Source organism: Podarcis raffonei, chromosome 15 (assembly GCF_027172205.1).
Source record: "Podarcis raffonei isolate rPodRaf1 chromosome 15, rPodRaf1.pri, whole genome shotgun sequence".
Taxonomy (NCBI): Eukaryota; Metazoa; Chordata; class Lepidosauria; order Squamata; family Lacertidae; genus Podarcis; species Podarcis raffonei.
The window spans coordinates 38,502,514-38,517,293 of record NC_070616.1 but is presented as its reverse complement, the minus strand read 5'-3'; the positions used below and the strand labels follow the sequence as shown (position 1 = coordinate 38,517,293).

Sequence of the window (14,780 nt, the reverse complement as noted above, 5' to 3'; positions counted from 1 at the left end):
CAAAAAGGTCCAAGCACTGAGAGACACTAGGGACAGGACTTGCACTTTGAGCCTGTCAGATTGACATCACAATGTGGAATGACATAATAACTTGAATCCCAGGTGACCTGCATAGGCCCTGCAACCCATAAGCAGTTCCAAAAGGTGGGGAAAGAATACTAGATACTTGGCAGACTAAGCTCTTGAGGTTTTTCTCTCTCAACTGAATGGCAAGAAACAGCTCAGCAGCAGGGAAGTGGGACCTTAAAGAAATGACCAAGAGGCTGCATCCAGCTCATGGACTGAAGGTTGCCCACTCCTGTAATTAATGAAGGGTGGCTTCACTAGCCACTAGCTCCTATCCTACTGAAAATGCAAACTAAATCTGTCTATGCTATGTCTACAGAAGCATAAGAGGGCCTATGTCCTAGCTAAGAAAATCCCTTGGCTGATAAAAGGAACAAGGGTACAAGTTGGCCAGGGGATAATGATGTAGACTGTTCTTGTGTACCTTACAATAACAAGCAAAGGGGGAAAGCACAGCCCTTCCAAGAAGGTCCAGGTAACAATTCACAGCTCTGGGAAACAGACAAAAGATCACATCTGTATGCCTATAAGCAAGTACACTGGGAGGGTTGAGGGCTGGAAAGCTTGCCTGTGGGTTCCAAGCTTAAGAGACACCAGAGGAGAAAGTTATATTCCCGTTTCAGATGGCTTATCAAGGTGGAGCTGGTCTAGGCTAGCACCTACCACTTTAGGCTTTGCTAGAGGTGAAAGTTGATCTACAGAAAAGAACATAAGCTTAATATAAAGGTAAAGGTAAAGGTAAAGGTACCCCTGCCCGTACGGGCCAGTCGTGTCCGACTCTAGGGTTGTGCGCTCATCTCACTCTATAGGCCGGGAGCCAGCGCTGTCCGCAGACACTTCCGGGTCACGTGGCCAGCGTGACGAAGCTGCATCTGGCGAGCCAGCGCAGCACACGGAACGCCGTTTACCTTCCCGCTAGTAAGCGGTCCCTATTTATCTACTTGCACCCGGGGGTGCTTTCGAACTGCTAGGTTGGCAGGCGCTGGGACCGAGCGACGGGAGCGCACCCCGCCACGGGGATTCGAAGCGCCAACCTGACGATCGGCAAGTCCTAGGCGCTGAGGTTTTACCCACAGCGCCACCCGCGTCCCTACAAGCTTAATATAGCATCACCAAATTATTCCTTCACTACTTGCATTAAGCAAAGGATGCCAGAACTTCAAGATTTGTTCATGTATGAAGGCCTGAAAGGTATGAGATGTAGGTACCTTAAGAACCACCTTCTTCCAGGGTGATTCCCTTCATATCTGTTCCATCAGCCCTACTCTGTATTCCTCAACCATGTGAGGCCTAATGGGTGGCAACAAGGAGTAGGATCTTTGTGGTGGCGGCATCCACCCTGTGGAACACTCTTAGCTAAATTTCATAAAATCTGAAACTTTATGGTTTTATGTGTTTGGTCAAAGCATGTTGTTGATTCAAGAAGAACTTTAGCTGGGAAAACTTCTCATTACAGTGGTACCTCTGGTAACGTACTTAATTCATTCCGGAGGTCCGTTCTTAACCTGAAACTGTTCTTAACCTGAAGCACCACTTTAGCTTATGGGGCCTCCTGCTGCCACTGCACCACCGGAGCACGATTTCTGTACTCATCCTGAAGCAAAGTTCTTAACCCGAGGTAATATTTCCAGGTTAGCGGAGTCTGTAACCTGAAGCGTATGTAACCCATGGTACCACTGTATAAGTGTTAAGGCAGTTATATTTACTCAATTTTCTTCTTTTGTGTGTGTGTTACAAATTACTTGTTTTCGGCATTTTTTGTTTTTATAATGATGGTTTTTTATTATTGTTAATTCCTTTTTTTGGATTTGCTCTTATTGCATGTATATTTTATTGTTTTAAACTGATAAAGAGTGTTTCTTTAATGATTAAGGGTGTGTGTGTGTATGAGAGACACACACACAAAAATACATATTTAAAACTGGGCTACAACATAATCAGATCAGCAGATTAACAAAACGCTATGAACTGACCAAAACAGTGCCAATTAACTGGGCACCATTTCTCTCCCCACTGCCCAAATACAGATGCCTTAAAAACTGCAGGTGGCAGGCATCATCCTAAGAAATATACTCTCTACCCTCACAATTAAGCAGAATTGCTCTTCTAAATATGATGCTTGCTACAATACATTTTGATCTAAAAACAAAGAATCCTGTTTTCTACAGCAATACTTTTACCCATATACAAATTTATTCAAAAGATAACCCATTAAATAAGCTAATACAGTGGTACCCCGCAAGACGAATGCCTCGCTAAATGAAAAACCCGCAAGACGAAAGGGTTTTCCAATTTTTAGCGGCTTCGCAAGACGAATTTCCCTATGGGCTTGCTTCGCAAGGCGAAAGCCCATAGGGAAATCTCCGGGGATAGCGGGGAAGCGCAGCGCGCCTTCTCTTCTGTTCCCGGACCTGTCCTGAAGGCTTGCGGTGGGAGGAGGGCTTTCCTCCCCACCGCCAACATTCAGAACAGCATTCTGAATGTTGGCGGTGGGGAGGAAAGCCCTCCTCCCACCGCAAGCCCCGGGAACAGAGGAGAAGCGCTGCGCGCCTTCCCCTCTGTTCCCGGACCTGTCCTGAAGGCTTGCGATGGGAGGAGGGCTTTCCTCCCCACCGCCAACATTCAGAATGCTGTTCTGAATGTTGGCGGTGGGGAGGAAAAACCCTCCTCCCACCGCAAGCCCCGGACCTGTCCTGAAGGCTTGCGGTGGGGAGAAAAGCCCTTCTCCGCACCGCCAGCCCGGCAAGCGGTTTCCATAGGAACGCATTAATTGATTTTCAATGCATTCCTATGGGAAACCGTGCTTCGCAAGACAAAAAACTCGCAAGAAGAAAAAACTCGTGGAACGAATTAATTTCGTCTTGCGAGGTACCACTGTACTGATGATAAACTTATTTGTTTCTTTAGTTAGGAAGCAGATTTTATATAATAGCCATTGATACAAAAAGCTTCCCAACAATGAACAGAGGACAAGCATTGGGGAGAGATTGCCTCCCCTCAAAAATTACCTTTGCATTGTTATTTGGAGCATGTGGAGCAGATACTCCACTAGGCGGCCAAGGAGGAGAGGATTCTGCAACATATTGATTCCCATGTCCTGTTGATGAAGGAGACCAACCATACGGAGGATGCATTCCATACTGGAGAGGAGGTCTCCAGTTTGTATCCTGAAGTCTTGGCTGAGGTGGTGGCGGGGGCCTCTGTTGTGGAATGCTGTGATTGCAGTCGCCATACGGATAGGGTGGGACTGGAAAGTTTGGTGTCTGCAGGCCGAAGGAAAAATGAGATATGGTTTCTTCATGTAGCCTATGAGAACACATTGATTAATTAAATGCTGAGACCCACCAAATAAGCTGGCAGTTAACTGCAGAAGCAGGGATCCACAATTCGGCTTGTCAAGGCAAGAGTTCACACGTTTTGGTGAGGGTGGTGAGAAAAACTCAAGCCTTGTGTCTCCAACTTAGAGCTGATGAATAAAGGCAAGGAATGTCCTTGTAGCTGGCCTGAGCTTCTGAGGGTACAATAAAACAATGGGAGGGAAACCCTACTGCTCTAACCAGTTCCAAACTGAAGACAGGCTAGGGAATATCGTTTGGGCACTGGGTGTAGACAGTTCTGTTTGTGCCTATATGACACCTAGCCAAGCCCCTGCTCCCCTCCACCACTATATCAGCAAGAATATGTAGCTTTTCACAATACAGTAATACCTTGGTTCTTGAACGTCTCCATTGACAAACATTTCGGAACCTGAGCGCCGAAAACCCAGAAGTAAATGCTTCGGTTTTTGAACGCACCTCAGAAGTTAAACGGCTTCCACTGCATATTTTTCAATTTCTCAATTGAATACGCAGACAGCCCTTTGTGATTCAGTTTTCAAACATTTCGGAACTCAAACGGTCTTCCAGAATGGATTACGTTCAAGAACCGAGGTATCACTGTATTTACTAAAGTGTGGTATTGTCCTGACATGACTAAACGACTAAACAACAACAACAGTATTGTCCTGTGCAGGGAATTTGCAAAAAGAGTTTAGTTTTAAAAGTATCTGATCATGCTGGATACTGAGAGTACAAAATAAGCTGTAACTTAAGACATGAATGCCAGGAAGGAAGTCCCATCACCTCAATCACCTCATGAACTCCGAGTAAGCTTGCAAAGGATTGGAATGGAGATAGTTACCAGGAAAAACAGTAACTTAGAGTTTTGGAGCTTTAAGAGATGATTGTATAAGCATCTGGCATAACAGATTAAGGTCTATGAATGTTGAATACAATAATAATTTAATAGTATGTCAATGGTAGAAGGATGCAGCCAATCAGTTATATGAGATTATGTCACCGGCCCACACTAGATCCTTACCTGTGGAGGAGAATATCCTGGCATTTGCCTCCTCACCATGGAACCTTCAGCTGGGCAGTCTGGTGGTGGGTAGTTCCAGTTAGAAGCTGGTGATGGTGATCTATATGCATTGGGAGACTCTGTGGAATATGGTGCATGAGGATGCCCTGAGGAATAGTAGGCATTTGATTGTGGGATATTGGAATATGGTGGTCCAGTCCCAGAAGTAGAGTATGGAGTGCCATAAACACCATTTGTGTAGGAAGGATCAATTCCCTAGAAGATAAGAGGGTAAATTATTTAAAACCAACCTTGATTGCACAGCAAATCAAGTATTATGTCTCAGGAACTCCTGGACAAGAGCTAGTTATGCTATCAATTCCTGGGCCAAAGATGGTTCCTTTATTTTTTATCAAATAAAGCTCAGTAGGTGTCATTTCTGCAGTGAATGTAGAAGCCACATCCACTGAGCTTTTTCTTGACCATGCAGGCCTTTAGTTACAGGTAGCATAGAATGCTGTGTGGGCCCTGCTATGCACAATCCTGTTTCAATGCAGAATTTGTTGCATCCCTCAACATCAAGAAATCCCTTTGGAACCAGGCAAGGCAGCAATACTATTCCAACAGCGGCTAGTACAGACTCTGCTTACCTAAGCAACACGAAAATTGGCTGTCAGATTTCTGCCAAGTGCCGAAGGATCCTGAGAAGTCTGCATTCCTGGTCATTTAGACCACACATTTTCATAGGGTTTGTTATCTGGGCTTAATGAATCCACAGCTCTCTTATTCATATTGTAAACCCAAAAGGATGGAACCTCATCTCCTGGTACTCTGCCTTGCAGAGTCGCAGGACTCAATAAATGTGAAATGGTCGCTCTGCCGAAGAGATAGTAAACCACCAAGTGCCCTCTAGTGGGAATACATTAGAAGTTGTAGTGCCTCTGAGAAGAGATTTGCCATATTTCCATCAGTGATTTCTGGAAATGTTTGAACAACACTTACTTGCAAGAGATTGCGCACAGTTGCAGATTTTCTCTGCAATCACCCAATTTCTTGTTTGCATAACCGTTTTGGAAACAATTTCCCACCTATTTTGGTTGGTTGCTTTCAACTCACACGTTCTCCAGCTCTGAAGCAAGTTCTGCTTTTTAAAATGTATTAAAAATGCACCCTGCTCGTCCTCCAAAGAACTTAATGTGGCAGGTGGGGCAGCATGGTTTTATTCTTATTAACAAGCTGATGTGGTTGGCTAGGTTGAGAACTGGTATAAAGTAGTGACTAAGACCCTGGTTTAAATTCTTGCCTATGCCCAAATTTCACCTTAAACCCTTCCCATCTTAAATATGACACAATGCTCATCTATGTTATAGCCTCAGATCTGTACTAAAATCAGGCCCACTTGTTTAATCCAAATGGAAAATAAATGTTTGAGGGAAAGATTTATAACATAATTTAGTGCACAAGTTACAAATATAGCTTACATAAATATGTGTATGTATACGATATTTAAATAGCATATTTTTAAAAGTAAACAAAACACTATGAACACCCAACAGTGCAACAGAAATATGTAACAAGAGTGTACTTTGCCTAAATCCATTGGTTGAACTCAGATCTCCAGATCAAAGCTACTATGCCACAATTGCCCTTAAGTAGCATTTCTCTATTATTGTAGCCCAGCAATAATTAGCAAACTTCAGTGCACATTTACAAACTGAACTCTAGCAAGTTCTTTAGTAATCAGGTAACAACCTTCATCTGGGAGGTGGCAACAAATGAAATATTTATACTTAGGGATGCACTTTGAAAGGACTATTAAAGGAGAATGGCATATTACTGGTACATGGTGCTATAAGCTTGGGCCTTCAGGTTAATTTATCCTATCAGAATGTATGTAGAAGATGAGAGCAGCAAAGCCTTGATTTCAAAGACAAAGCTTAATGGTATTAATCATTGCTAAGGCATGCTCACTTTTTTACAATCCTTATTTCCCCAAGAATCAGTTATTAATGCTCCTATCAAAGTCTATACTAGTATTCTTATTTTAAAGAAGTAAAACTAAGATATAGTTGCTTCTGATGATATCACCAGTCTCCAGCAAGGCTGCCTTTAGTAGCAAATGCAACAAGATGTTTTTGAACCAATTGAAGTGTTTATTAGAACCACATGGGTACTCTGGATAAGGAAGAACTTGTTCTGTACAGAGCAAACAGCCTTGTATCAATATTATTCTGAACAGACTACACTGTTGTATGATAGATCTTTTAGTGGGGAATCTGAGACAGGTCATCTAATGAGCTTTACAGGCTGGTGTGTAAGGCAAGGGAACATGTGTAAAGGTCCTCCTTCACCACTGCAACATGATGGGTCATGGCTTTTCACACCCGGATGCTACAGCTACACAGGATAGTACAACTGTAGTTTACAAGGTCTTCCACAAGTAGTAAGCCTTATTATGATCACCACTTGTCAGTATGAAAATAACTTTAACATTCTTTTAACATTGGAGTGCTATCCACTCTGTATTCAATAACCAAATATTTCCATGAGAGACCACTTCTCAGACAAATTGTCCTATGACTATACCTGGCCTTGGAGCTCTGGTCCAACAGAATATGGGCTTGGGTAGGGACTTCTGGAAGATGAATTCCAGTAATGCGAACCATATCCATGATAAGGGGGGTGCTCCTAAAGAAAGAAACAAGATATTCACTTCCTGAAAATCATCAACATGTCTTGAAAATGTATCAAAATCTTAGAATCTTCTAGTTCCTTGAATTATTGTATGTAGCCTAAAAGGACTCTGGATGTAGAAACTGTTAATGAGGTTTTCAACAGACCTATGCATAGTCAAAAATTATTTTCTGCCAATCCATGGCAACAGAGCTAAATTCAGCAGACTTCTGGTAATAGGAGGTTTTGCTTCCTTCTTTCTCTTGCAAATACAGTCGTACCTTGGCTCCCAAACATTCCAGCTCCCAAATGATCAAAAACCGGAAGTGAACATTCTTTTGGAAGCTGAACATCAGCCAATCAGAAGCCGCGCTTTGGAAGTCGAACATTTCGGAAGTCACACTGACTTCTAGAACGGATTCTGTTCAACTTCCGAGGTACAACTGTAAAGCCCAGTTCTTCCAATAAGCAGCTGGGCCAGCCTCTTAGACAGTCTTATCAGTCAAGCCCCAGTGGAGAGGCAGGTTGAGCCTGACTAAAAATTTGTAGTGAATGGTGCAGTTTAAAGAGTAACAAACTTTATTACAGGCACCAGTTAGTATGCAGGGAATGATGCTATTCTAACTTCATATTCAGGGTCAAACTAGATGTGAATGCAAATAGCAGGTGCCAGGCTGCTATAATTTTTCTGCTCTGCTGTGGTTGTGACAGAAATCATTCTTCTTACACTGCTGTTTGCATTTATGGTATATAGATATAAAAACAGTAGACAGAATCATATCATTGTCCAAATAAGCAATTTCTGGTTCACATTAAGAAACTTTGTTTTTAATATTCCCAGGGGCAAGGATGAAAAAGATCTACACAAATGAAGAAATTCAAGTTTTTAAAGAAAAAAGAAAACCAAGCAGCTTCAGTGCACAGAATGCTAACTGACAGTTGCAGGAATGGTATGACTTGAAGCAAAACAGACTGTTCATATGACAATGTTTTGTTGCAGGAACCCTACTGGTTCTAAAAAAAATTAAAATAAGGTATCGTTTGTTAAGAAAATTAGGTGTCTATGGTTCTTTTTGTAATTTGTGTGTAATTTGTTATTTGTTTTGTTGTTGTTGTTTTTTCTTGTTGTATATTTTATTTATGTATAAATAAAATAAAATTAAATTAAAAAAATAAAATAAAATAAAATTTTAAAATAAATAAGGCCCTGATTCTCATTTCCAATAATTCTGTATTCACTCACCAGAACACTGGAAGGCAGGAGCATATTCACATCTCAGTGAGCAATTACAGAAAAGCTTGTTTGTACACCTCTTGATACATTTTGTTTTTAAATGAAAGCTAAAAAATCATTAAAAATTCCAATATATTATTATGGCTTTGGCATTAAGTTGGGTCAAGCAAGCTTAGCTACCCCCTCAAAGGTGTCCAAGTACAAAAATCCCAAAATATTAACACATTTTTGTATAATCCTTAAATTTATTTTTTCCATGGCAGTTCACAAGACTTCACAAGATACACAAAAGCAGCAAACAGCAATAAAACAGTGAACAATAATATACAGTATTAATAGCAATCCCAGCAGATATAAAATACCTTTGAGGTTAAAAGTTTGGGAAAATAAGATGGACTTTGCTTGGCTCCTAAAAAGTGGAAGCTTAGTGGTAAAGAATCTGCTTTGCATGCAGGAGGTCACAGGTTCAATCCTTGGTATTGCCAGGGAGGGAGGGCTGAAAACATTTGCTGACCTAAATGCTGCAAAGCCAATGCCAGCCGGTGAAAAGTACTAAGCTAGAAGGGCAAATGGCATGACTCTGTATAAGGGAGCGTCCTATGTTCCTAAAATACATCAACATTGACACTAGATGAGCCACAAGCTTGGCACTGTAACCTCCACTGTTGCCACCCCATTTCGCTTAAGACTGCAGAGGCAACTGGAGAACCTCATCTGGGGAAGATCTCTGTACAGTGGTACCTCGCAAGACGAATGCGTCGCAAGACGAATGCCTCACAAGACGAAAGAGTTTTCCGTTTTTTGAGTCGCTTCGCAAGACGAATTTCCCTATGGGCTTGCTGCGCAAGACGAAAACGTCTTGCGAGTTCTTGCGAGTTTGTTTCCTTTTTCTTAAAGCCGCTAAGTACCGTTAATAGCGAGTTTGTTTCCTTTTTCTTAATTGCGAGTTTGTTTTCTTTTTCTTAAAGCCGCTAAGTACCGTTAATAGCCGTGCCTCGCAAGACGAAAAATCCACAAGACGAAGAAACTCGCAGAACGAATTAATTTCATCTTGCGAGGCACCACTGTATATAGGTATCTTGATATGGCAGAAGATGTTCACTCAAGAATACAGTTACATGCTATGTTGGGCTTTTAAACATCAGCACTTTTGTGTTCAAAAACAGACTGTAAGCCAGCTGAGCTCTGGCAAATTGGGTTTCCAACATCCACTCCTAGTTAGTAACCTAGCAAATGTATTTTGAATGTAGTGCAGTTTCTGGACAGCTTTCAAATGCAGTCCTAGATACAAAGAACGGCAGGAGTAGAACCTGGAGGTAATCAGAGCTTGGTAATTAAACAACAACATACAAATCTGTGGGTAAAACTGCACTGTTGTATTTCATGCTGGCTTCTTTTTGCAGTACTTGAGATACCCCAAATACAGTTCACTATTTTATTAAGTCATAGTTCCTCCACTGGCTCCCTCAGACAATAAAGCGAGATGAGCGCCGCAACCCCAGAGTCATCCGTGACCGAACCTAATGGTCAAGGGTCCCTTTACCTTTAGTTCCTCAGTATAGATGACCTAACTAGGAATATGGGTTGGGAAAAATATACTCAAACCAGCAGAGAAAAACTTCATCTTTCCAGTGATTATATTCCCTATCACTGTAGAAAGTTACAGCAACCAAGGCCTATATGCAGCAAGCGTTGCTGTGACGAAGTAGCTTTAAATACAGACACAAAGCAGTCTTCCCAAAATAGCCATTGTACAAGAATCACACACAGTAATGGAAGGAATCAAGATTAGAGGTCAATCTTGCCAGAAAGCTTTGTAGCACCTGCCTGTTAACAAAATGATTTCTCAGTTTGGGGTTTTTTAACACCATATACAAAACATTGATCATAATTAAGCCTATACAGCACCTTTGTATCATTATGATACTATAAAGATAGGCTAACAACTCCAATTAAAATTTTAATAAGGGCAAACTAGCTTGGTTTGGGGTTGCTTCAGATACAATGCTAAAGGGTAGTTGAGCATTATGAGAACAAGTCATAGCAAGCCTGAGACTCACGCTCTGGTTACAGGTAAAACATTTGCTTCCTGGTTCGTAAATATTCCTGGTCAAATAAACTATGGTTTAATGTGAATGCGTTCATCACTGCTCCATTATTCCTACTTGTTTTCTCAGTCTGGAGGGAAATTACAAACCAGAGACTGGTTTCGTATTACATACAAACTATTGTCTTTGGTTTGTTCCCCTCCCAAGAAACCACTAGCAAATCCTGGCTTACTGCTCATGGGAGGAGAGGAGAGAAACAGCAAGTGCTGTTCATATGTAATGCGAAGCCAGCCTCTTGTTTGTTGCCAAACCCTCCCACTCCAGCCTAGGAAAGGCAGGAATGGAGCCCACAATTCCAGCAATGTGCACAAGCACATTAATATTACTTTACCAAGAGCAAAATAAAGATTCTGAAGGATATCATACACTCCTCGACTGAATATAATGAATAGCTTCAGATTCAGCCACATCTTCAAACTAAATAGGACTGGTGCCTTATGCACTTTTCTCACTGCAGGTTTGACAAGAATAAAATACAAGCTAAAAACACAAGTAAGTAGTTAAAACAAAAACAATAATACCCCCTTCCCACAAAGACATTTAAAAGGCTGTAGAATATTAATCAGACAAGGGCCTGGTTGAAGAGGAACATTTTTGCCTAGCTCCTAAAATATATAATGAAGGCGCCATGCAAACCTCCCTGGCGAGAGCGTTCCACAAACGGGGAGCCACTACAGAAAAGTGCTGTTCTTGTGTTGCCACCCTCTGGACCTCTTGTGGAGAAGGCACATGAAGAAGGGCCTCAGATAATGAATGCAGAGTCCAGGATGGTTTATATGCAGAGAGGCAGTCCTTGAGGTATAGCAGTCCTGAGCCATTTAAGGTTTTATAGCTCAAAACCAGCACTTTGAATTGAGCCCAGAAGCTAATTGGCAGTCAGGCTAGGATAGGTGTAATACGCTCAAATCATGTTGCCCCAGTGAACAACAAGGCCGCCAAATTCTGCAGCAGCTGAAGTTTCCACAGTCTTCAAAGGCAGCCCTTTTAAGTAATCCAGCCTAGAGGTTACCAAAGTATAGACAGCAGAAGTTAGGAGGGCAACGGGGTCACCAGCTGAAGCTGATGGAAGGCACTCCGTGCCACCAGAGCCTCAAACGACAGCAGAGTATCCAGGAGTTCTCCCAAGCTGTGTACCTGCTCCTTCAGAGGGAGTGTAACCCCATTAAGAGCAGGCTAACTCTCAACCATCCAGTCTGTTGGGAGGCACCCATTAGCAGTGCCTCAGTCTTATTTGGATTGAGCTTCAATTTGTTGGCTCTCATTATCAAGGCAAGAAAACGGTCCAATACATCCACTGCTTCATCTGCAGATGTAAAGGAGAGGTAGAGCTGTGTGTCGTCAGCAAATTGCTGACCAAGTATTCCAAAACTTCAAATGACCCCACTCATGTAGATGTTAAATACCGGACTTCCGGGTTGGCGCCATCGCCGAATGGCGGACTCCCTCCGAGCTCCGGAGGGAGCCTGCTCGGCAGGGGCTGGGTCCTACCGCATCGGCGACGCGGGGACCCTTAAAAACCACGGCCACGGAGGCCGTGGACATGGAGACTCGGCTGGCACTGCTAGCGCCCTCCCGACTCGTGAAGGAGCCTTTTTAAAGGCTACGGATCGGGTGCCGGGGAGAAGCGTGGTGCTTTGAGTCCTCTGCTATCCCTGCCGAGCGAAGCCGCATGCCATCCGGCGGAGAGCGCTGACTTCTTCCATTGAGAATTCGGATTTGTAACAACAACCCGTGAGTAATTTGGAAACCGGGTTTAAAAGGAGAAAAAAAGAATTTTTTTTTCGGATTTGATACGAGCGGGGGGGGGATCCAAAAAGGAAGTCAGTCCCCCTCCCTACTGTAAACCTTCCAAAACAAGGACTGGGAAACCAAGGTCCAAAAAGAATTGAATTGCTGATAAGAACTAAGAATTCCACGATGGGAAACTACAAGAACTGTGCTGGAGGAAGAATTGAGGGAGAAGGAAAACGTAACCCCCCCCCCTGGGAACCGGGGTGATTGAGGAGAGAGCCTGGCGAAAAGCGAAGGAGATTTTGACAGCTGTCAAAGTAGCTGTCAAAGTCCGAAATTTAAAGAGGACTTGATTATGAGGACTTTGCTGGTTAATTTTGCTACAATTTGTTACAATTTGTCAAAACTTGGATATAAAATGGCGAAAACATGGATAACAATCGGACTTTTGGACTAGAGAAAACAAAGTTACAACAATCCCCCTAGAGGAGTTTCGGGACATTACAAAGAAGGTCGTAAGTGGAAAAATACCATTGGAATTCTACAGGACTGGTTATCTTCTGGGAAAGCTGCGAAACGGAAACAATATTGTGTCTACAGGGTGTTTAGCTAAACAATAGAATTTTCTATTGAAGAAAGGAAGGGACTGAACGTATGTTTTTGTTCCTGAATAACAATAATCCCTGCAGACCTACTAAACTTCTGAATTAGAACGTTTTGGCAGCGGAACAAGAGGAAACTGGACTACAACTTGGAAAGAACAATGGGGGGAGCTTTATTAAAGATTGGAAATTAAATGGTTTAAAAATAACTTTAAAAATAATTATAAAAAGAAAAAAGCCAGCAAGGAATCGGGGGGAAAATGTGATTTATGGACTTTAAGAATTCCAGGCAGACAATATGGATTAGTGGTCAGGGGGAAATTAAACCGGGGACGGGGGGGGGGAGAACTAGAATCCAAAGGCTTGTCAACTATTTTTTGAATTGGCTTTTTTTCATTTACTATACTTTTTATTTCTTGTTTCTTATTTCTTTATTGTGTGAGGTGTCTTTATCACTAAAAAAAAGGGGAAATCGTGGAATGGAAAGGGGGTGGGCCCTGGGGAGAGAACTCTTGTCTTTTATTAAGGGTACTGGTGAGGACTGAATAATTTTAAATTTAAATTTGAATAATGGTTTAAACAAATTAAGTTTTAATTAGAACTGAGAACTTGTGGAGCCAACAATATGATAGGGGAATATGGTAGGGGTGGGGGAAGGAGGGAGTCCCGGAAAGAGGGTGTTTGAAAAGAAGGCTTTGAATGTATTCTATTCTTTTTCTTTCTGTATCTCTGAAAATCTTAATAAATATTATTTTTAAAAAAAAAAAAATAGATGTTAAATACCACGGGGGAGAAAACTGAGCCCCGAGGAACTCTACTGAAGGCTTCATGGGGCTGAAAAGCACTCCCCAAGCTACATCCTCTAGGAGCAACCATCCAAATATGACCAGAGCAGATGCAAAGCAGTGCCACCTAACTAACCCCAACTCAAGAGAGCCACTCCTGAAGGATACCTTGGTTGATGGTATCGAAAGCTGCTGAGATGCTGAGGAGAATTAACAAGGACATATTGCCCCTATCTCCTGACAAAGGCCATCCTACAGGATGACCAAAGCAGTTTCTGTGCCAAATTTCACACACCATAGCACAGCTCTGCCCTTACAAACTGTTTATCAGTTTTTGCAGGCCTCCCACCTGCACACAAGTGGCTCCAATGTATTTAAATGATGCTTGCGAGGGAACAGGATGGGACACGCCACATAATTAAAAGGAGACAGAAAGCAGCATAGACCCAGTATCATTCTTACAGCCATCAGGTTTGCTTCCCATCCTCCTCCTCCTCCTCCTCCACTTCCCTTCCAACTTCTTTTCCTTTTGTGCCATGCCATTTAGATTGTAATCCCGAGGGGCAAGAACTGTCAGTAACAGTTATCGGTTGTGGACTGAAGTGCAGGGCAAATCAAATTTTTTAAGTACGTAAGAAGGGGGAGGAAAGGGGGGAATCGCCTGGATTGAGAAGACAATTATACAGTACAAGACTTACCATTTTACTAGTGTCAAGTGGATTGTTATTATTTTTCTCTCCCCTCTTTCCCTTATGTGGACCCAGCCAGGTCGCCTGTCCCTAGTTCAGTATGAGCGTGAAATGAGGAAAAACCAATGCATCTGCCCTGCATTAACCAGCACACATTTTCCTTTCGGCGGTGGGGCGGCCCGGGCGGACCAGTCTTCCTTCCCTCTCGCCCCGCTTTGGCTCCCCCTCCCTCCCCAAGGGGGTCAAAGCAGCGGAGGAAACGTAACAGATGAGAGGCGCACGTGGCGACGCTCAAGCCTCGAGGACACGGGGGGGGGCCGCCTACGTCACAGACCCTCATAAAAAAGGAGGGGGGAGGACTCGGCCGTTACCTGAGAGGCGCCATAGCCGGACCGAACCGTTCTCTCGCAGCCGCCGCTGCGATGCCGCGGGCACCTGCGCCCCTCCGCGCCCCACGGCGGTGGCGGAGGAGGCTCGGGCTCAGGCCGGGCCCGCTCCACTTCCGCCCCGTGTAACAGTCTCCTCAGCGCCGCCGCCATTAAGGGCTCTTAATT

At 43.1% G+C, this 14,780-nt stretch overlaps 1 protein-coding gene and 1 long non-coding RNA gene across 3 annotated transcripts in view; one reads left to right on the top strand and one right to left on the bottom strand.

Moving 5' to 3' along the window:
- Window positions 1–8,359, top strand: part of LOC128402510 (uncharacterized) — a 25,002-nt gene extending 16,643 nt beyond the window's left edge. Inside the window, exons 2-3 of the long non-coding RNA XR_008327724.1 lie at window positions 7,919–8,111; window positions 8,282–8,359. This is a non-coding gene — a long non-coding RNA (uncharacterized LOC128402510). The remainder of the gene's footprint in view (window positions 1–7,918; window positions 8,112–8,281) is intronic.
- BAG4 (BAG cochaperone 4) overlaps window positions 1–14,780 on the bottom strand; it is a 16,434-nt gene extending 1,654 nt beyond the window's left edge. Inside the window, exons 1-4 of one of the 2 annotated variants that reach the window (XM_053366684.1) lie at window positions 14,598–14,780; window positions 6,991–7,092; window positions 4,426–4,680; window positions 3,075–3,329 (exon numbers count right to left, since the gene is read on the bottom strand). In XM_053366684.1, coding sequence (XP_053222659.1) covers window positions 3,075–3,329; window positions 4,426–4,680; window positions 6,991–7,092; window positions 14,598–14,765 — 780 coding nt within the window. In that variant the 5' untranslated portion in view covers window positions 14,766–14,780. Of the gene's footprint in view, window positions 1–3,074; window positions 3,330–4,425; window positions 4,681–6,990; window positions 7,093–14,235; window positions 14,460–14,597 lie in introns of those variants that run through there. The other variant, XM_053366685.1, reaches the window with a different exon arrangement.